At 48.6% G+C, this 24,003-nt stretch overlaps 2 protein-coding genes across 2 annotated transcripts in view; both read left to right on the top strand.

Annotated features, from left to right (window-relative positions):
• The window catches only part of LOC309550260 (uncharacterized protein), a gene marked incomplete at both ends in the record, with an annotated part of 1,652,360 nt that overhangs the window by 898,835 nt on the left and 729,522 nt on the right, over positions 1–24,003 (top strand). The gene's annotated exons all lie outside the window — the stretch shown is intronic.
• The window catches only part of LOC309549831 (uncharacterized protein), a gene marked incomplete at its 5' end in the record, with an annotated part of 163,935 nt that overhangs the window by 108,368 nt on the left and 31,564 nt on the right, over positions 1–24,003 (top strand). Inside the window, 2 exon segments of the mRNA XM_082250332.1 lie at positions 6,295–7,243; positions 7,247–7,485. Coding sequence (XP_082106458.1) covers positions 6,295–7,243; positions 7,247–7,414 — 1,117 coding nt within the window. The 3' untranslated portion in view covers positions 7,415–7,485.

Genomic DNA, 24,003 nt, shown 5'->3' with positions numbered 1-24,003 from the left:
TGCCGGACCATCGTATTCCTCTTATCCTGAGGAACCTCAGACTGTGAGGGACAGTGCTGGACCATCGTATTCCTCTTATCCTGAGGAACCTCAGACTGTGAGGGACAGTGCCGGACCATCGTATTCCTCTTATCCTGAGGAACCTCAGACTGTGAGGGGCTTTGCCGGGCCATCGCATTCCTCTTATCCTGAGGAACCTCAGACTGTTGCCGTCCTTCCAACAGATAACGGAATTTTTGTAAAATCTTACCTGTAAAATTCCTTTCTCTGAGTCCTCCGACAGTCGCCGCCTCTTCATATTCGTCACATATGGGTATTAGACTTTGCTCCGAAGGAGTAGCTAGGCAACAGAATATGTTAACAATAAAGCTTTAACATATCCCACCCTCAAGGGGTGGTCCCCTCAGTCAATACCCTCCTACTTCCTGCAACCATATCTCAGTTTTAGTGGAATAGCAGTAGAGTATACAATCAAACCCCAAAAGAGGGGCGGGGGCGGCGACTGTCGGAGGACTCAGAGAAAGGAATTTTACAGGTAAGATTTTACAAAAATTCCGTTTTCTCTTACGTCCTCCGACAGTCGCCGCCTCTTCATATTCGTCACATATGGGGACATCCCAAAGCAGTGCAAACATGAGGGGTGGGAAACGCATCCGCGCCGAAAGGCAACGCAGTCTCCACATCAAAGAAAGGAACCTTACCAAAGGAAGGAAACCAGCTGGGCAACAGCAAAAATAAGTGCTCAACAGGAGCAACAACCCAGGAAAAGACAAAAAAACCAGGGGATACAAAACTTATCCCAACAGCCAGGAGTCCCCAACAAGGGACCCTAGGGAACAGCCGCACTAAGAACCTTGCGGCCAAAGGAAGCATCCGCCGATGCCTGAACATCTACTTTGTAGAATTTTGTGAAAGTGTGCACGGTCGACCAAGTCGCCGCCTTACACACCTGGGCTACAGAAGCCCCATGACGACAGGCCCAAGACGTACTCAGAGATCTAGTAGAGTGCGCCTTCACAGGCACAGGGGGAACCTTCCCCTGCAAAGCATAGGCCTGTTCAATGGTCTGCCTGATCCATTTGGCGATGGTAGAGGCCGAAGCCGCCATGCCCTTCCGAGGACCCTCTGGAAGAACAAACAAGGAGTCCGTCTTTCGAAAAGACTCAGTCGATTTAAGGTAAACCCTTATCGCCCGAACAACATCCAGAGAGTGCAATCTCACCTCCTTTGGATGTTTAGGCTTCGTGCACAACGAAGGCAAGACAATATCCTCATTAAGATGGAATTCCGAAACTCGTTTCGGCAGAAAAGAAGGATTAGGTCGCAAGACCACCTTATCCAAATGAATAACCAGGTACGGAGACTTGCAGGACAAAGCCGCCAGTTCCGACACTCTGCGAGCCAAAGTGATCGCCACCAAAAAGGCGACCTATTTGGACAACATAGACAACGAGATCTCCCTGATCTGTTCAAAAGGAGCACGTTGTAACACAGAGAGAACGAGATTCAAGTCCCAAGGGGGCAGAGGATCCTGCCTCGGGGGAACCAGATGCCGCACACCCTGAACAAAGGTGCCAACCAAAGGATTGGAAGCCACGGGACGTTGAAACAGAACGGCCAGAGCAGACACCTGACCCTTCATCGTAGCCAGCGCCAAACGCTGATCAACACCCGTTTGAAGGAAAGACAGCACACGGGACACCGAGTACGTGCGGGGTGAAAACCCCCTGGACTCACACCAGGCAAAATAGGCCTTCCAAGTACGGTAATAAACCTTCCCCGAGGAAGACTTCCTCGCGTTGATTAAAGTATGAACGACCTCCGGAGAGAGACCCCTCTCCTTCAGGACCTCGGTTTCAACAGCCAGGCCGTCAAAGCCAGCGACTGTAAAGCAGGATGGTATATCGGTCCTTGAGACAGTAGATCGTCTCGAAGAGGCAGACGCCACGGGGCGTCGACCGCCAGATTCACGAGGTCTGCGTACCAGGACCGGCGAGGCCAGTCCGGTGCCACAAGAATCACTGTGTTGCGTTCCGAGTGTAACCTGCGAAGGAACCTGGACAGCAACTGAATCGGTGGAAACGCGTACATCAGCCTGTACTGATGCCACGGGGCCACTAACGCGTCCGACGCGTCTGCCCGAGGGTCGCGCGTCCTTGCCACGAACCTCTTCACCTTGTTGTTGAGGCGAGACGCGAACAGGTCCACTTCTGGAAGACCCCACTTCGCGCACAACGTCTGGAAGACAGCCGGATGGAGAGACCATTCCCCCTGATCCAGGGTCTGGCGACTCAGATAGTCCGCCTGCCCGGAATGTGAACCGCCGTTATCGCCGGGACATGAGTCTCGGCCCAAGACAGAATGTCGGCCACTTCTCGAGCCGCTCGGGCACTCCTGGTGCCCCCTTGGTGGTTGATGTAGGCCACCGCCGTGGCATTGTCCGTCTGCACCCGAACCGGGCAACCCTGCAGCCGGTCCGTCCAGCGATGAAGACAGAGCCTTATCGCACGCAATTCCAGAATGTTGATCGGAAGGGAAGACTCCCCCTCCGACCAAGTCCCCTGAGCGGACAGAACGCCCAGAACTCCACCCCAGCCCGACAGGCTGGCATCCGTGGTGATCACCGTCCACGAGATCGGACGAAACGACTTGCCCCCGGACACCAACGGGGACTGGAGCCACCACAGAAGGTTTTCCCTGGTGCGAAGACTCAACGAGATTTGAAGATCCAGAGATTGAGGTCGCCCGTCCCACCTGGACAGGATCTCCGCTTGGAGACCCCGCGTGTGAAACTGTGCGAAAGGAATCGCCTCGAAGGCCGAGACCATCAATCCCAGACATCTCATACACGTCCGCAGAGACGAGTTCGGAACGTCCCTGAGGGACCTGACTTCCTCCCGGAGAGTCCTGAGTTTGTCTTCCGGCAGGAAGACCTTCGCCTGCACCGAGTCCAGTATCATTCCCAGATAGGGGAGACGAACCGACGGACTCAGTGTCGACTTTGGAAAATTTATCGTCCAACCAAACTCCTGCAGAGTTTGCATCGTGACAGACAGGTCCTTCTCCAGACCCTGTCTGGTCGCAGACCGAACCAGAATGTCGTCCAGATACCCCAGGACAGAAATGCCCTGGGCCCTCAATAATGCCAGAACCGGTGCAAGCACCTTGGTGAAGACCCGCGGAGCCGAGGCGAGACCAAAGGGCAACGCCACGAACTGGTAGTGATCCTCCGCAATGGCAAATCGAAGGTGCTTCTGATGACCCTCGAATACGGGGATGTGAAGGTACGCATCCTTCAAATCGATGGAGGCCATGAATTCCCCCGGAACCAGGGCAGCCACCACCGACCGCAGGGATTCCATGCGGAACTTGCGAACCCGCACAGAGCGGTTCAGAGCCTTCAAGTCCAGAATCGGACGAACCTTGCCCTCCTTTCTGGGCACGGTGAACAGATTGGAATAAAACCCCCGAAACCTGTCCCGATGAGGCACCGGGACCACCACTCCCTGAGCCCTCAGGTCCCGCACCGCCAGGTGCAGGTCCCGCGGGCGCTCTGGAGACAGTTGAAGATTTGAGGGAAAAAATCTGCTCTCCGGCCGAGAGAGAAACTCGATCTTGTAACCAGATCGAACGATTTCCAGAACCCATCTGTCCCGCACACGGGCCAACCAGGGCTGAAGAAAACCGAGCAAGCGTCCCCCCACCCCAAAACTGGGTGAGGGCGCCCCTTCAGGCCGAACTGTTATGGGCTGCAGGTCCGGATTGGCCGGACTTCTGTTTCCCAGACCAGGGCTTCTTCTGAGAGCCTTGACCTTTGAACGGTTTGCCCTTGTAGTGCGGCCGAAAGGCACGAAAGGACCCCTGAGGGGGCCGAAAATTTGCATGCTTCTTCCCAGAAGCCCCCTTAGCCTTGGGGAAATGGGGCAAGAGAGTGCTCTTACCCCCGGTGATCCCCTTAATCAACACATCCAGGGACTCCCCAAAAAGGCGAGACCCATCATAAGGCAGATTGGCTAAGGTCTTACGTGAAGATTGGTCCACCGACCAACATTTTAACCAAACCAGGCGGCGAGACAACACCGCCACGCTGTGCACACGTGCAGCCAACGGAATCAAGTCCAGGTCCGCATCACACAGATACATGACACCCTGGTGGATCTGATCCACCATATCCAGGGTCGCCGCCGAGGCCGAATCGGCCACCAGGACGCGCCTAAGCATCTGCGTCCAACTTGCGATCGCCTGGGCCGCCATGAGAGAAGCAAACAGAGCCTTAAGCATAGAACCCGTAACAGAATAAGTATGACGGGCAAGAGACTCCAGTCTCCTATCCGTGGCATCACGGAAAACAGGGGAACCCTCTGCAGGAATCGCAGTGGCTTTGTTCAAAACCGCAATTGCATGATCCACTGGTGGAGGCACACACCACCGTTCATCAGTGGCAGGCGAAAAAGGATAACGCAGCTTGAATTTACTTGGTACCGCAAAAGGTTTGCGCAGATCGCGCCATTGATCCTTAACAGCGCGCTGAAAATCAGCATTGCAGGGAAAAACCTGCGGCGTCCTGCGTTTTCTCTGCGTCCCATAAGCCGCCAAGGCAGCGGGGGGACACACTTCGTCCTGCAAACGCAGCGTTTGCTTAATGGAAGCAATCAACTCATCCATGATTGCAAGCTCTTCAGGCGAGCCAGGGGGAGAATTATCGACCCCCTCAACTTCAGCCTCCACCTCAGACCCCACTAGATCAAGAGAGGAGCGGGACCCCGATAAGGAGGTCCCCGCCAGAACAGCCCCATCACCTTCACCCTCAGAATCAGAGGACAGAGCAACTCTGGGCCGTTTAGTAGATTGAGCAGCCACCAGCATTTGCACCTGAGCAGCAAGGCCAGCCACAATAGTGGCTAAATCCCCCCCTGGGGGGGAAACAGCGGTCCCCTGGCTTTCCACCAATACTGTAGGAAATTTGCCCTCCTGAGAATCCATTGCCCCTGTAATGCCAGACAACCAAGGGTTAACTGCCCCTTTTTAGCAAGCGCGGCAAGCGCAGCCCACCGCACCACACTCAAGCACAATGAGACCCCCACAGGGAATATGCAAACTGAACACAGGCAATGGATAGCAAGAACAGAAGGATAAAACCTGAGGAGACCCTCGCCGCTGCTGCTGCCTCGATCGGTGTTCCTGGAAAGAGGAAGTGATGCTGCCAGGGCGCTCTATGTAAGCCTATGGAGGCTACAAGAAAATGGCCGCCATGCATGTAAACCATGCGGCCGGAGTGGGTGCAGGCAAAATGGCGTCGTTTGGCGCCGAAAACGCCGCTCCACAGTGCATTAAAACACACAATACAATCCAATATAAGGATACATGTTAGATCGCCGCAGCGATCGCTGTATATGCCCAAACATGCCAAGAAAAAACATGCCCCACAGCACACAGCTCTCACACTGCCCAGCCTGACACACACAGTGTCATACAGCTCCCCCCCCCCCTTGCAGCCCACAGCATGCAGCCGAGAGATAGGGAGACAAGCAGTGTGAATAGAGGCAGGTTACACAGTCCCAGACTGACACCCCCCCAGACAGACAGGTCCCCACATAAATACACTTACCTCACATGGCGTGGGGGACCCGCACAGGCGAACAAGCCGCTGCACATGAGGCAGGGAGAGTCGCAATTCAAGACGCACAAAATGGGGGTTAAGAAACCGCACAGCGTCCAGTGAGGTAGCCACCTCACCAATCATCCCTGCACCGAACAGGGATGGGTCGTTCACTATGCCAGGAGCGTTACCTGGCTGAACGCTCGATGGCAGACTGGGAAGCCACTGACCCACGACCTGCGACCAGGGGGATCAGCCCGAGACCCAGTCCGCATGATCCTCTTCGTCCGAAGAACTAACTAACGCTGACAAAATAACAGCTAATAAAAGGTAGAGAGAAAAACTCAAACAAAATATTAAAAAGAAGAAAGAGTCTGGGACAGAAAGTCCCAGCACAGAGAGAGCCAGCCACTCCTGACAAGCTAGACATTAAAACTGAGATATGGTTGCAGGAAGTAGGAGGGTATTGACTGAGGGGACCACCCCTTGAGGGTGGGATATGTTAAAGCTTTATTGTTAACATATTCTGTTGCCTAGCTACTCCTTCGGAGCAAAGTCTAATACCCATATGTGACGAATATGAAGAGGCGGCGACTGTCGGAGGACGTAAGAGAAAAGAGGTTTTCCTGTACTGAGTGCGGGAAGTGTTTCCGTTTTAAAAGCCATCTTAATAAACATAAAATAACTCACATCAGGACAAAGCCGTATTCCTGTCCTGAGTGTGAGAAATCTTTTTCACAGAAGTCTTCTCTTTACACACATCAGAGATCTCACACGGGGGAGAAGCTGTTTTCTTGTCCTGAGTGTGGGAAATGTTTTTCACGGAAGTCTCATCTTCGCACACATCAGAGATCTCACATGGGGGAAAAGCCGTTTTCCTGTCCTGAGTGTGGGAAATGTTTTTCACGGAAGTCTCATCTTTGCACACATCAGAGATCTCACACGGGGGAAAAGCCGTTTTCCTGTCCTGAGTGTGGGAAATGTTTTTCACTGAAGTCCCATCTTTACAGACATCAGAGATCTCACATGGGGGAAAAGCCGTTTTCCTGTCCTGAGTGTGGGAAATGTTTTTCACTGAAGTCGCATCTTTACAGACATCAGAGATCTCACACAGGGGAGAAGCCGTATTCCTGTCCTGAGTGCGGCAAACGTTTTTCACGGAAGTTTCATCTTTACAGACATCAGAGATCTCACACAGGGGAGAAGCCGCATTCCTGTCCTGAGTGCGGGAAATGTTTTTCACAGAAGTCCACTCTTTATACACATCAGAGATCTCACACAGGGGAGAAACTGTTTTCCTGTACTGAGTGTGGGAATTTTTTTTCACATATGTCCAGTCTTTACAAACATCAGAGATCTCACACAGGGGAGAAGCCGTATTGTTGTCTTGAGTGCGGGAAATGTTTTTCACAGAAGTCCATTCTTTACACACATCAGAGATCTCACACTGGGGAGAAGCCGTATTGTTGTCCTGAGTGCGGGAAATGTTTTTCACAGAAATCCCATCTTTACATACATCAGAGATCTCACACGGGGGAGAAGCCGTATTCCTGTCCTAAGTGCCGGAAATGTTTTTCAAATAAGTCCACTCTTTCCAGACATCAAAGAACTCACACGGGGGAGAAGCCACTTTCTTGTCCTGAGTGAGGAAAATGTTTTTCCCTGATGTCCAGTCTTTACGCACATCAGAGATCTCACACTGGGGAGAAGCCGTATTCTTGTCCTGAGTGCGGAAAATGTTTTTCACAGAAGTCCAGTCTTTACACACCTCAGAGAACTCACACAGGGGAGAAGCCATATTCCTGTCCTGAGTGAGGGAATTGTTCCTCACTGATGTCCTGTCTTCCTGTACATCAGGGATCCCACACAACCCTCGCGGTGTATGAGTGCCTTGAGTGCAGGAAATGTCTTCTATATTAATGTTGCTGGACATGTGGGGAAGAAGCACACCCTGATATACACCTCAGATATACTCCATGGCTGATCTTCATCATGTAAGAAACACTTCATAAGGAGATGAGAGATGACCAGAGGCATGGATGAAGTGTTGTACCGTGTTGGCTTTTCATTGGCTGAGTAAATTTTGGGGTGTAGAGTGGTAAGTAGAGCCGTGAAATGAAGGAATCACCTTCAGAATGTCTTGCTTGTCTGTGTGACGGTTACTGATAATGATATAGCGGGTTACAGAGCTAGAAGCTGTGAGATCCCATATATCTTTATCAGTAAACTTTACACAGACAAGACAGAAATTCTGAAGTTGATGTCCTTCATTTCAAGGCTCTACTTACCAGTGGTGACCCCGAAGCGTGTCTCTCTGTCTTCAGTCAATCTTTCTCCCATCCACCAACAGGAGGGAAGGAGAACTCAGAGATAAACTAGGTGAGAACTTCTTTCCTTTGCTCCTGTGTGGGTTTGGGTGGCTTGGTGGAGTGCGGCACGAGAGGTAACACCGCTTGTCTTTATATTTCTACATATCTTGTCTGGGAGGAGGTTATTGGTTGGAAAATATTTATACTGTTTGATTTTCTGTAAATAATTTCTGTTTTCCCTTTGAAGGGAGATATTATGTGTGGTTTGATGAAGTGATTGGCTCAATAGTTACCACTTCACTTACATGTTTAGTTTTTATAAAATAGATGAACAAATATGACAAGCATTCATTCATCCATGACAAATGTTGGTCTTATTTTATTTTATTCAGTGATTTCCTATGATCATTGGGTCCATCTAGTGGCCATAATGCGGTATTGAACTATTTTTCCTGATTGAGGTATTTTGGAACTAATACCTCATTATGGCCACTAGTTGGAGCTGACGATTATAGGAAGTCACTGTGTTTATTAGAATACAGCCAGAATTTGTCAAGGCTGGACACATGCTTGTCACGCTCACCCAACATCTTCTTTGCATAGATCCCTTAGTTTCCTATGTAGGGGGGGGGGTGTAATACAAATCCCTGAGATCATACCCATGTATTTATGAGTACAGTACACATTGAAGGACATAAATACCAGAGCTGTTTTTGCATTATTTTTGCACACATGTTAAAATGCATATTTTAGGCCTGAAGATTAGATAAAACCCCTAAATATATTTTCTGAAAGCAGAGGCCCTGGAGAATAAAATGGTGGTAATTGTTAAGGTGTTCCTCGTACACAAATGTCACCTTCATATCCGGGTTTATTTTCTCCTTTCCCCCCATTTTCTATGGTGTGATCTTTTCTACAATACTTTGTTATAATAATGTAACACGTTATGTATTGTATTGTACACAAATTATTACCGCCTCCACATTCCAGACAAGTCATTTTCCTAACCAATTGGATTTCTTCCTTTACTATTTCCTGATTCTATGACTGCAATCTTGTTAAAATTAAAATTTATATAACTGATTCTCACGATAAATTTGTTAAGGTGTGGTATCCCTGGACGTCGTACATTTCTCCGTCCAGATTCCACGCAACACTCCTCTCCATTTAAATCCCCCCCCCCCCCGGGTGCTTACCCTGCAGGACCTACCCTTCTTCTTTCCCTTGCCCCCTTTTCCCACCCTCCTCTTTGCTCATTCATTCTTTCTTTCGTTTTTCTTTCTTTTTCTTCTTTTCTGTGTCCCGCTTGTGTTGACACGTCTATGCGTTCTATACTGAATGAACATACCTGCCTTCAATCAATGGAACCTATTCCCATGTTGTTTTTCCCTTTTTATCTTTTTTTAATGTTCTTCAAACCCACAGAAGGGAATCTGTACATTTATGTTACCTGTGTCTGGGAGACTGTCCGTCTCCATCCTGATGGCTTTCTCTATAACTACACACCTATCCATGATATCTTATGTACTGTTATGCTTCCCTATTTGTTCTTTATTATGTTTCTTGCTTATATGTTTCATTTTTCATATTATTAGTTCATATGGATTTGTTGTATACCTATGTTTGCTATACAATAAAACTTTTGTAAAAGAAAGTAAAAAAAAAGTACAATTATAATAAAAAGTTGTTGCATTTCTGTCTCTTTGTGACACACTTTTTCTGTAAATATTTTATTGTGCACCTTTTTTTTTTCTTTCACCTTTTCATTATTAAACCATATTTTGAAAAGTGTTAAAACTGTATCTATTGGCCAAACACAGAATCCTAAAACTGTCTCTATTGGCCAAACACAAACACAGAATCCTAAAACTGTGTCTATTGGCCGAACACAAACACAGAATCCTAAAACTGTGTCTATTGGCCGAACACAAACACAGAATCCTAAAACTGTGTCTATTGGCCGAACACAAACACAGAATCCTAAAACTGTGTCTATTGGCCGAACACAAACACAGAATCCTAAAACTGTGTCTATTGGCCGAACACAAACACAGAATCCTAAAACTGTCTCTATTGGCCGAACACAAACACAAAATCCTAAAACTGTCTCTATTGGCCAAACACAAACACAGAATCCTAAAACTGTGTCTATTGGCCGAACACAAACACAGAATCCTAAAACTGTCTCTATTGGCCGAACACAAACACAAAATCCTAAAACTGTCTCTATTGGCCAAACACAAACACAGAATCCTAAAACTGTCTCTATTGGCCAAACACAGAATCCTAAAACTGTCTCTATTGGCCGAACACAAACACAGAATCCTAAAACTGTCTCTATTGGCCGAACACAAACACAGAATCCTTGTCTGTTGAAGAGCGCTACTACATGATACATCCCTGGATATACCGGTCTGTGATGACCGTGGATGTACAGACATTTATTTTATAATCATAATTGTTTTGTAAATCTTGTGAAGTTTCTGACTCTGGCAGATGAAAGGGTTAATTGCTTAGTTAGCTTAACCCAGTGCCTCTTCCTCTCAGTCTGTCGGCACCTAGGTTGTGGTCCTGTGAGCTGGAGAATCTTTGTGCAGAGTGAGGCAGAGAGTTTCATTGTTTTATATCAGTGACGGCGCGGTGTGAGGTTGACCAGTCCTTTGTAACAAGTTGGTAAGAAGGGCGGGGGTCTGACACCGCCTTCATCACACTTCTCCTTTCGGCTTGTGTAGACTTTTTTGGGGGGCAAGGTAAGTATATGGATTATTGGTAGTTTTGCTCTTCTGTGTGATGATGACCTGCTGTTCACATCTGGAGCTGGTAAGTCAACACTACATGAGGGTACAGGGCAAAGACAAGAGAGTGGGCATGCAGGAGAAGCAGCTGCCCTGTGCATAGTTGTTTAATGTGGGGGAGGGGTGAGAGCAACCTCTAAATGCAGCCTGGGACATGACTTGGCCATTTTGGTGATTGCCTATGCAGAGAGAAGCGTGGGGGTGCTGGAGAGGTGACATGCTTCATCTGATGTCCTCCCCATCCAGCGAGTCTATGGTGCCTTCTGCAGCTGTACAGGAGATACCATTGGAGATGAGAGGAGGGAACTCACCAGCAGATGGTGGACTGTGAGGATTCACCAGCAATGCAATGCCAAGGTCTGGTGAGTTCCCTCCTCTCATCTCCAATGGTATCTCCTGTACAGCTGCAGAAGGCACCATAGACTCGCTGGATGGGGATGAAAAAAAAAGAGGGCACTGATCTGGGTGCTGTATTGAAGTATACAGTTTATTAAAAACATATTAATGGAAACTCAAATGTTAAAATAAATTATCGGCATGTCAATGTGGTGATGGCTGGGTGAACCGCTGTGACCTGGAGAGTGATGCAGAGAGCTGCAGAGCTGCTCAGGAACCAGGAATTAGTCTAGGAGCCGTGGAATGCAGGATTACCCCATATAATATTTCTATGTTTACTAATTGGAACAAGATTATTGTCATTATTATTCATTTTATTTTCATTTTTTTTTTGATGATGCTGAGTATCGTATTTCCATTTATTGTATGCATATCTAAATCTTATATTCGTGCTACATATGCCACTGATTACAGCAGTCTTCTAGTATTCCACTTTACAATTGGTTATCACTGTCCCTTAGTGTGTACATATACCGATCAGCATAGTCATTGCCCCTAGGCTTTGAGAAAGGAGCTAGGCAGCTCTGAAATGCGTAAGCCACGCCCACATCCATGGTTCCTGGCACTGACTTAACTTCCGGTCCATGGGAATCTGTGTTTCCAGACTGCTTCCTGGTTCTTACCAACATGGCAGTTCTCTGCATCCTTGAGCAGTGATACCCCTGGATGCATCCCCAAAGCTCCGGGTCACAGTGGTTCATCCAGACATTATCATGATATGCTTTTTTTTAACATGTGAGTTTCCATTTGTATGGTTTTAATAAATTGTATATTTCATTATGCACCCAGATCGGTGCCTTCTATTGTTTTTATGTATTTTCTGCAGACATCCCTTCAGTCTCTGAGGAGCTGCCATCAGAGTGTGGTTTCACCCACCTGGAATGCATTGGACTTGTTTTTACATTACTGTCCATGAACAGTTAAGACACATACAGCTTACCTAACTCTATGCACCACCCAAGTATACTTGTTTGTTTGGGGGGCACTCTGTGCTTTATTTACATTTGGCCCCTACACTCTGTGTGTTATGTACTCCTGACCCACAGCAAAGTAGGCTCAGCTCCTATTAAACTATACCTCTTTAAGCTCCTCCCACTGTTAGCACATGCCGCTATATACCCCCCTGCTCTGCAGCTGCCCCAACTTTAATAAAAGTGGACATAGTCAGTAGGGTGTCCCCAGATTTTATATTGAAAAACTGGTCACCTTCCTGTGTCGTTCTCCCCTTGACATATCGTAGAATGAAGCTCTATTGTTCTTCAGCGTCTTCTGTCCATTTCCACACTGACAACAGCTCCTCCACCATCCCGCTGTATTTGTTGTCTCACCATGTTTCCAATGATGGAGATGCAGAGAATGACCAAAGCCTTCTTCTCAATGTCACCAGACCACCTCTTCCTCTACTATTGGGGTGCTGGGCCTTTCTATGACTACAACCTTTTATATGTGATTGCAAAGATTTCTATCATATTTACTAAGAAGAGAAAGAAGCTGAAGAAAATATCCATGATGTAGATGAGGGTTACATATAGTATGAGCAGCATCACCCTTCACTCTGTAACCAAGACCCAGTCTGGTATTGCACAGAATAATACCAATTAGTCTCTGACCAATCCCATGGTTTGGATGGAGTTTCTTGTTTGGATTATTTCCAGGTGAACATGAATTAGAGTTTCAATATCTCCCCTGTTTTCTACAGACAGATATACATTTCCCGATTCCTTATATTCTACAGATTCCTCATCTTCCCTGATACAAGCTCATACATTGGACTTGTTCAACTTTCCAACCAGAAGTAAATTAATTTGACAAGATACTCTTCCTATGTAGAGGATATGTGGCCTGGTATGGTTCAGGAGGTGAGGGAAGTGCATGGATGTCCTCCCCTTTCCTGGCCAGGCAGGCTTGGATATGGACTCCATACTTTTTTCTTTTCTTTTTTTTTTTTACAGGGGATGGTATGAATTCCCATGGGGTTCCCTTTGAAATCCAAACTAAACCTGAAAGGCCCCTTCAATCCCAAATCTCATCTGAATCAATTGGAGCAAAATCAAAAATGCCCATTTGCTGGGCCAATAGGCAAATAAGTGTTAAAAATAGAATCCCTTGGGAGGAAAATTGGATTTTTGTAAGATCTTACCGTAAAATCCTTTTCTCTTAGCTCATTGACAGACGTAGTCCTCTTTGATTCTCATCAATAGGGTTATGCTGCCTCCACAGGAGTAGGACTAGGCAGAAAGAAAAATGTTCTGGCTCCACCCTAGGGGCAGTCCCAGAGGGTATATCCTCCCTCTCTCTGCTACAGGATGTCAGTTATGTCACAAAGCAGTGTCAGAGAATTTAACCCAACCCAACTCAATGATAGAGGGGCGGGTACTACGTCTGTCAATGAGCTAAGAGAAAAGGATTTTACGGTAAGATCTTACAAAAATCCAATTTTCTCTGTCGCTCATTGACAGACGTAGTCCTCTTTGATTCTCATCAATAGGGACGTCCCAAAGCAGTGCCACAAATGAGGGGTGGGATTGACAGAAATCAAAATCCAATCTAGAAGGCCCAACCGGAGCCAACCAGAAGTATCAAAGGACTCATCGAGCAAACAGATGACACCTACCCAACAAACCCTCGAGGTAGACCAACAGTCTCCTCAAACAGCGGCCTGCAGGAACCTTGCGGCCAGAAGAGGCATCTGACGATGCCCTCACATAAACCTTATACAATCTTGTAAAGGTATGAACCGACGATTAGGTAGTCGCCTTGAAAACCTGAACCACTGACGCCTGATGGCGGAAGGTCCAGGAAACTCTAAGCGCCCGAGTAGAATGCGCCTTAACAGGGAACGGGGGATCCCGACCCTTAGATAGAATAAGCCTATACCACCGTCTGTCTGATCCATCTAAAGATGGTCGTGGCAGAAACAGGCAACCCCTTCTTAGGGCCATCCGTGATCACAAACAGTGAATCCGTCTTACAAAATGAATCCGTAGTATTCAAATATATCCTGATCGCCCGAACTACATCCAAGGAATGCAACGCAATTCTCGAGGATGATAGGGCTTAGGACATAGGAAAGACAATACAATGTCCTCATTCAAATGAAACTTTGAAGCCACCTTAGGAAGGAAGGATGGATTCGGATGAAGAACAACCTTATCCCTATGAACCACCAGATCTGGGGAACAACAGGATAATGCAGCCAGTTCTGACACCCTGCGTGCAGAAGTGATAGCCACCAAGAAGGCCACCTTCTGGGATAAAGTAAGCAAGGGAATCTCCCTGATATTTTCAAAGGGAGGTGTCTGAAGAACCGACAGCACCAAATTAAGATCCCAGGATGGTAACGGCGCGTGCACTGGCAGAGCCAGGTGTCGCACCCCCTGGATGAAATTCCGCACCAAGGAATGAGTAGCCAAAAACTTCTGAAAGAAGATAGCTAATGCTGAAAACAGACCCTTCATAACACTCAAGGCCAGCTACTGCTCAACTCCCTGTTGCAGAAAAACCAATATTCGGGCCACCGAATAAGAACGTGGAGGGAACCCAAGGGATTCACACCACGCAATATAAGACTTCCATGTGCGATGTTAAATCTTTCTGGAAGTCGCTTTCCTTGCTTTAACTAGAGTAGGAATAACTGAAGCTGACAAACCCTTGTCCTTCAGCACCTGGGTCTCAATAGCCAGGCCGTTAAAGCCAGCGATCGTAAAGCAGGATGGAAGATCGGTCCCTGCGAAAGCAGATCCTCCCTAAGAGGAAGTCGCCAAGGAACGTCTGCGACCAGCCTGACCAGGTCAGCGTACTAGACCCGACTAGGCCAGTCCTGATCTACCAGAATAACTGGGATTCCCTCCACCTCTATCCTGCGAAGAAGCTTCGGCAGTAACTTGAGAGGAGGGAAGGCATACAGTAGCTGATTCTGCCCCCCCCCCCCCCGGGGCGATCAGCATGTCTGCGGTGTCTGCTAGAGGATCGTGGGAGCGAGCCACAAACCTCCGCACTTTCCTGTTGAGCTGAGATGCCAACAGCTCCCATTCGGGGTGCCCCAACGGAGGCACAGTTGGTGGAATATCCCTGGATGAAGAGATCATTCCCCTAGATCCAGAATCTGACGGCTGAGATAATCTGCCTGCCAATTCACCCCCGGAATGAATACCGCAGAGAGAGCTGGAACAATCGTTCCGCCCAACGAAGAATGCTGGCCACTTCTATGGCCGCCAGGACACTCCTGGTGCCCCTTTGATGATTGACATAAGCTACTGCTGTGGCATTGTCCGACTGGATCCGAACCGGGCTGCCCTGGAGCTGCTCGGTCCAGTGAGTCAGACAAAGTCTGATCGCTCTCAGTTTCAATACATTTATTGGTAACCTGGACTTTTCCAGGGATCCAAGCCCCCGAGTCGAGAATTTCTCCTCACCCGGATAGACTGGCATCCGTGGTGATAAGCGTCCAAATATTGGTAGGAATGACCTCCCCTGGCTGAGCATCGGAGACCGAAGCCACCAGACCAGGAACTCCCTGGTCTGCTTGCTCAGCCGGATCCGATAGTCCTGGAATCTGGATTCCGGTTACACTTTAGAAGAATCTCTCCTTGAAGGTTTCGGATATGGGACTGGACAAATGGTACTGCTTCAAAGGAAGCCACCATCAAACCCAGGACCCTCATGCAAGCCTGGATGTGTCTAAAATTAGAAACAAATATTCCAGTCTCTTGGTGAGAACCGAAGATGACTTCTGCAGGTTCACCAGCCACCCGAACTCTTGTAAAAGAGGTCATGGTGATCTCTAAGTTTAGTAATAGAGCCGCACGGAGCAGAAGATCGTCTAGGTGACCTAGAATCGATATGTCTCGTTGTCGTAACAACGTCAAGACTGGGGCCATCACCTTTGTGAAGACCCGGAGAGTCGAGGCGAGACCAAAGAGTAACGCCACAAACTGATAATAATACTCTTTCTACGGAAAAACGCAGGAAACGCTGATGTCCTGCATAAATAAGAAAGTGAAGATAGGCATCCTAGATGTCTATGGACGCCAGAAAATCCCCCTGATGCCGGGAGGACGCTACTGTGCGAATGGACTCCATCTTGAATTTTTGTACCCTGACAAAAAAGATTAAGTGCTCTTAAGTCCAGAATTGGACGCACTTTGCCCTCTTTTCTGGGTATTGTGAAAAGGTTTGAATAGAACCCTTGAAATGCTCTGTGAAAAAACAAAAATTAAAACCCGCGCTACACAACGTGAAAATTTAAGAATAAATGCAATAATGGGCAGCTGCTGCAGACACTAAGAAAGTCTTAGGAAAAATGATGAAAAACGAATTTATGCAGCGCTAGCTCAAATAAAGTGTAAAGTGCTGTGATATAAATACAATATTCAATATTTTATAAAGTGCACACTGTATGATCAAATATACAAAAAAGTTCTATGTGCTAAAAAAATCTCTAAGCAATAACAAATATATAGATAAATATATTAGTGCACAATAAACAAAATAGGTGGTTAGAAATAGTCCAAATAAATATTCAGTGCTTGAAAAGAGTCCTTAAAGTGATCCAATTAAGGTGCCAAGGTGCCAAATAATTAAGGTGCTTGCAGAGTGATATGGTGCCCCTCAAGGTTCCCCACTCACCAGATTGCAGATAATAATAGACCTTCAAAATTATTGCACATTGCCCGGGATCTTTACAGGACCAGAACTTCTCCTATGTAGCCTTGGAACTTTTTGGGTCAGCTTCCGCTTACACAGCCAGGAGAACTCGAGGCATAGCAGGTCTGGAGGAAGGAAGCTGCAAGATGGGTGAAATGCTCTGTCCAAGGAACGTGGACCACCACTCCTTGTTGCATTAAATCCGTGACTGCCCCCCGTAAGCTCTTAAGCGATCCGGGGATAGTCGAATATTGGAAAGGAGGAATCGCACTGGGAGAGATTGACATACAATCTTGTAACCTGACCGTATGACCTCGCAAACTATTTGTCCGAGATTCTGGAAAGCCATGGATCCGGAAACCGGCGAAGATGTCCCCCCACCTCAGTTATGGGTGGTGGCGCACCTTCAGGCTTTAGTAGTCTTATCTTCAGGTCTGGAAGAATCGGACTTTTGCTTGCCCGACCAGCGTCCCCTGAAACCTCCCGAAGGAGCTTTGGAGGACTTTGTTTTCTCACCCGTGGACGAAAAAATTTCTTATGAGCGGAGAAAGAAGGCCCCCGTCTTTGACGAGGTCCTTTACCCTTAGTACTTTGTGGTAAAAAAAGTGCTCTTTCCCCCAGTGAGATCCTTGATGATCTCATCTAAGTTGGCTCCGAATAGACGCTCTCCTAGAAAAAGAAGATTAGCAAATGCTTTTTTGGAACCTTGGTCAGCTGACAAACATTTTAGCCACAGTGTATGCCTGAGGACCACTGCTGAAACTGATGCTCGCGCCAATAATGGAGTGGCGTCTAACGCCGCGTCATAAACAAACTGTAACCCTTGTATCATCTGTTCCAACAAATCTGATACCGCCTGAGGGACATCTTCTAAGTCCCGGCGTAACCACTTGGTCCATTCAGTTACAGTTTGCGAAACCAGCCCAATAGCAATTATTGGTCTGAAAGCTGATCTAATCAAGGAAAACATGGCGCGAGACATAGCTTCTATCTTGCGATCCACCGGATCCTTAAAAGACGGAGCGTTTTCCAATGGAATGACCGTAGCTTTATTTAATCTAGAAATTGGTGAATCCACCACCGGTGGTACTGTCCATTTCTTAAGGAGGGCTTCCTCAAACGGATAACGCCTAATAATGCGTTTGGAAATAGCAGGAGTGCGTTTTGGCTGACTCCATTCTTCCTTGATCGGATTACCGAAACATTTGGGCAATGGAAATACTTTCGCCACTTTGATGCGTTTTTTAGTACCAAAGGGAATTTCAGTCTCAGCTACTTCCGACGGTGTAACCTGTAATCTTAAGGTTTCTCGGACAGATACAATTAGTGCGTTTACCAACGCTTCCTCTCGGGCTATGGCTGATGCCGAAACATCCTCCTCACTGTCTGAAGAGACAGTCAGGGCCGGTTTTAGACAAAGTGTGGCCCTGGGCAAACCTAAAAGTGGGGCCCCAAATTTTTTTATTATTCTACCAAAAATATAGGCGCATTTAATCAATTTAGCCAAATAAAACATACAACTACATGAAAATATGCTTTAATTAAATAACATTAAATAGAATAAATAAGAAATCAAGTAAGCTTTGCACCTTCACACATCAGATCACCCCAATTTCTGCACCTTCACAAATCAGACCACCCCAATTCCTGCACCTTCACACCTCAGACCACCCCAATTTCTGCACCTTCACACCTCTGACCACCCCAATTCAAGCACCTTCACACCTCAGACCACCCCAATTCAAGCACCTTCACATCTCAGATCACCCCAATTTCTGCACCTTCACACCTCAGATCACCCCAATTTCTGCACCTTCACAAATCAGATCATCCCAATTCCTGCACCTTCACACCTCAGATCAGCCTCAATTCCTGCAACTTCACACCTCAGATCAGCCCCAATTTCTACACCTTCACACCTCAGACCACCCCAATTCCTGCACCTTCACACCTCAGGCCACCCCAATTTCTGCACCTTCACAAATCAGATCATCCCAATTCCTGCACCGTCACACCTCAGATCAGCCCCAATTCCTGCACCTTCACACCTCAGATCACCCCAAATCCTGTGCCTTCACACCTCAGACCACCCCAATTTCTGCACCTTCACAAATCAGATCAGCCTCAATTCCTGCAACTTCACACCTCAGATCAGCCCCAATTTCTGCACCTTCACACCTCAGACCACCCCCATTCCTGCACCTTCACACCTCAGACCACCCCAATTTCTGCACCTTCACACCTCAGACCACCCCAATTCCTGCACTTTCACACCTCGGACCACCCCAATTTCTGCACCTTCACACCTCAGACCACCCCAATTCCTGCACCTTCACACCTCAGACCACCCCAATTCCTGCACCTTCACACCTCAGACCACCCCAATTCCTGCACCTTCACACCTCAGGCCACCCCAATTTCTGCACCTTCACACCTCAGACCACCCCAATTCCTGCACCTTCACACCTCAGGCCACCCCAATTTCTGCACCTTCACACCTCAGATCACCCCAATTCCTGCACCTTCACACCTCAGGCCACCCCAATTTCTGCACCTTCACACCTCAGATCAACCCAATTCCTGCACCTTCACACCTCAGATCACCCCAATTCCTGCACCTTCACACCTCAGATCACCCCAATTTCTGCACCTTCACACCTCAGACCACCCCAATTCCTGCACCTTCACACCTCAGATCACCCCAATTTCTACACCTTCACACCTCAGATCAGCCCCTGGTAGGCTGGCACTGGCAGCAACAATTTTATTCAAATCAGGATTTCTTCTGCAAATAGGCTGGCATCAGAGTCAGACAATTACCAAAACCAATGTCATCATGACACATGATCAAAAAATGAGGAAAAATAAGGATTTTTTCTGCAAATAGCCTGGCAGTGACATCATCAGATCAGACAAGGCACTGGCAGGCATTGTACTAGACTAGTACTATGCCTGGCTGCCAGTGCCAGGCCAGCCTATTTGCAAAAGAAATCCTGATTTGAATTAAATTGTTGCTGCCAGTGCCAGTATATTTGCAGAAGAAATCCTGATTTCTTTGAATAAAATTGTTGCTGCCAGTGCCAGCCCAGCCTATCTGCAAAATAAATCCCTAAGTAGAAGTCACTACTCTCTCCAGTCCTCCACTTACCTTGGGTGTGCTGTGCGGTGTGGCTGCAGAGTGTTCCCGCTGGACATAGTACAGGAGATGGTCAGAGACTGCAAACATGATACAAGAGATGGTCAGAGACTACGGACCTGATACAAGAGATGGTCAGAGACCACGGACCTGATACAAGAGATGGTCAGAGACTGAGGACATGATACAGGAGATGGTCAGAGACTGAGGACATGATACAGGAGATGGTCAGAGACTGAGGACATGATACAGGAGATGGTCAGAGACTGAGGACATGATACAGGAGATGGTCAGAGACTGAGGACATGATACAGGAGATGGTCAGAGACTGAGGACATGATACAGTAGATGGTCAGAGACTACGGACCTGATACAAGAGATGGTCAGAGACCACGGACCTGATACAAGAGATGGTCAGAGACTGAGGACATGATACAGGAGATGGTCAGAGACTGAGGACATGATACAGGAGATGGTCAGAGACTGAGGACATGATACAGGAGATGGTCAGAGACTGAGGACATGATACAGGAGATGGTCAGAGACTGAGGACATGATACAGGAGATGGTCAGAGACTGAGGACATGATACAGTAGATGGTCAGAGACTGAGGACATGATACAGTAGATGTTCAGAGACTGAGGACATGATACAGGAGATGGTCAGAGACTGAGGACATGATACAGGAGATGGTCAGAGACTGAAGACATGATACAGGAGATGGTCAGAGACTGAGGACATGATACAAGAGATGGTCAGAGACTACAGACGTGATACAGTAGATGGTCAGAGAGTGCAGACGTGATACAAGAGATGGTCAGAGACCACGGACATGATACAGAAGATGGTCAGAGACTGAAGACATGATACAGGAGATGGTCAGAGACTGAGGACATGATACAGGAGATGGTCAGAGACTGAGGACATGATACAGGAGATGGTCAGAGACTGAGGACATGATACAGGAGATGGTCAGAGAGTGCAGACGTGATACAAGAGCTGGTCAGAGACTGCAGACGTGATACAAGAGCTGGTCAGAGACTGCAGACGTAATACAAGAGATGGTCAGAGACTGCAGACGTGATACAAGAGATGGTCAGAGACTGCAGACGTGATACAAGAGATGGTCAGAGACTGCAGACATGATACAAGAGATGGTCAGAGACTGCAGACACGATACATGAGATGGTCAGAGACTGCAGACATAGTACAGGAGATGGTCCAGAGACTGCGGATGTGATACAAGAGAAGGTCAGAGACTGCAGACATGATAGAAGATAGGACACTAGGGGGGCCGGAGAGCACAGGGAAAGCAGATAGCACTGGAGGAGCTGAAGGGCAAGGGGGAGGGAACTGGAGAGAATTAAGGGGGGGGTTTGGAAAGCATTGCAGGGGGGTTGGAAGGCGCAGGGTGTGGATAGCACTGGGGAGGGGGTGGCGGGCAGGGAAAACCAGGGGGATGGAGAGCATGGGGGGGGACTGGAGAGCACTGGGGGGGAACTGGAAATCACTTAGGGGGAGCCAGGGAGCAGGGGGGGGGTGGAGAGCACTGGGGGAGCCAGAGAGCATAGGGGGAGATGAAAAGCACTGTGGGGACTTGAAGAGCACGGGGGGGCTAAGGAGCACAGGGCGGGGGGGGGTAAAAAAAATACAGGGGGTTTAAGATCACTGGGGTGGCTAAGATCACGGGGGGGGCTAAGATCACTGGGGTGGCTAAGATCACTGGGGTGGCTAAGATCACTGGGGGGGGGGGCTAAGATCACTAGGGGGGGCTAAGATCACTGGGGGGCAGTAAAAGAAGTTGAATAGGAGGGGGATGGGACAGCTCAGCTGCATATAGAGAAATTGATATTTCCATATTTCTCCTGCAGCCGCAGAATGCCTGCAGAAGGGAGGAGAAGAATCCATCCAGCGGCATAAGGAAACATCAAATCCTCTATATGCAGCCGAGCCGCCCCAACCCCCTCCTATTCAGCACACACGGCCGGGGCTGCACAGGCTGCTCTGCAGGCAGTCTCTTACCTTCCCTCTCCCCGCCGCCCCCCCCCCCCCGCGTGAGCAGCCCGGAGTCGGGCTGAAGGAGCTCCCATCTGCAGCGGCTTCAGTGATCATTGGCGGCCGTGGGAAGGAACACACACACCTTGACTTCCGGACCGGCTCCGCGGCCAATCAGCCTTCTGCTCAGGGGGGTGTGACTCACACCCCCCCTGAGCAGAAGGCTGATTGGCCGCGGAGCCGGTGTAGTTGGCAAGTACACCGGCCGGCGGCCGCCCGCAGTGAGGGATCGTCTTCTTCTAGTGTCTGTATCACTGGGAGTCGGGACACTGCCCGGTCTGCCCGGTCCGGCCCTGACTGACAGTGACACGGGGCCCCTGGACATTCGGGGCCCTGGACAGTTGCCCAGTTTGCCCCCCCCTAACGCCGGCCCTGGAGACAGTACCCGAGACACAAATCCCAGATGAGGTACCTGCAACTGCAGGAATAGGCTCAGACTCTGAATCCGAAGTTTCAGATAAAATGGGGGTAGGCGGGGGTCGCTTCCTTGCGCCCTGTCCCTGACAAGCCACTTCCACCCGGGATACAAAGGTCTCCATAACTGCTGAAAATGACTCAATAGTAAGCGGGGTGCTGGAGGATCCTGCAGCCCCCTCGAGGGGATCAGGTGGAGATACATGTGTGGCAGGGTCCATGTAATCCAGGACACTTGCCAGAAAAAACTTTTTTTTTTTTTTAAATAAAACTTTTTTTTTTTTATCTGTATCCCACTAGCGCAATAGCGCCCCCCAGTGTACCTGCTTCTTGACCCCCATAGAGAGAGAGAGAGACCCCAAAGGCTCACCACCCGATGCAGAGAAGTTTCCTATCAACTGCAGTCAGCGTTTGTCTTGTGCAGACTGGGAAGTCCTGTGCTAGTTTTCCCGGGTAGAAGGAAGTGGCTCCGCCCCCTGTGTACGCCTTCCGGCGTTCCCAGCTGCTCCTCGAGGTTAGCTGGGCACCTCAAACATGGCCGCCCCCATGCAGGAGACAATAGGCTCCAAAAAAATGGCGGCCGGCGTGACCTGCGGACGCTTGTGTACCTGGTCTACAGCAAAATGGCGGCGGACTGCCGATGTAGCGTTCTCAGCACAGCAGCCTGCATGCTCCAAGCTAATGGCGGCTTGTCGGCCTGCGGGAGTCTGACGATCCACTACAGTCAAGGTAGGTTATACCTCCTATGTATGCTATAGTACTGAAGTCAGTTACAAACCAAGCCTGCTGGTTTAGAATGTTAGCTCCCAAACCAAGTCCGCTGCCCACCGAGCACATTATCACTGAGGATATGTGAACTTAACATAGGTTACAAGGGGGACTTTAGTGTCAGAAAGAATCCGACCATGTATAGAGGGGCCCGTATCCCAAAACGCCTCACAGAGAGGAAAGGGAAACATTTACTCACCATACCGGACTGACAGGCACCCTCTCTTCACAGTACCCTCTCCACCGAAGTGGGGGGCTGTCGACCAATCCGGACGCCTTGACTCTCTGGTTCCTGGCGTCCAAGCGAGACGTTTAACTCGCAAGGTCAGTCCCTTCAATGGGACTCTGTCGCGGCCGACCCAGCGCGGAGCTATGGTCTGCACGCGCTCGTAGGCTGAACCGGGGTGACCACTGGATCTCAACATCCAGCCCGTCGCCCGGTCCCGCATACTTACTTGAATGTGTCGCGGCCGACCAAGCGTGATGCTATGGTCTGCGCGCGCTCGTAGGCCGGCTGGGGTGACCACTTGATCTCAACATCCAGCCCGTCGCCCAGACCCGGCGTAATTTGCTTGAAGATCTCACAGGAAAAAAACTGGAGAAACTACCTAAAAAAATATTTTTTCTAAAAAATCTTGCCAGGACCAAAAAGATCTTAGCAAGGAACTTAGGTCCTTACTCCTGACTAGACAGAAAAAAACTGACATCCTGTAGCAGAGAGAGGGAGGATATACCCTCTGGGACTGCCCCTAGGGTGGAGCCAGAACGTTTTTCTTTCTGCCTAGTCCTACTCCTGTGGAGGCAGCATAACCCTATTGATGAGAATCAAAGAGGACTACGTCTGTCAATGAGCGACAGAGAAATTGAATATTCCCTGGATCAACT

The sequence above is a fragment of the Pelophylax lessonae genome, assembly GCF_965119305.1.
Source record: "Pelophylax lessonae genome assembly, chromosome: 3".
NCBI classification, from domain to species: domain Eukaryota; kingdom Metazoa; phylum Chordata; class Amphibia; order Anura; family Ranidae; genus Pelophylax; species Pelophylax lessonae.
The sequence above is the reverse complement of the archived record's forward strand: the minus strand, read 5'-3'. Positions and strand labels throughout refer to the sequence as shown.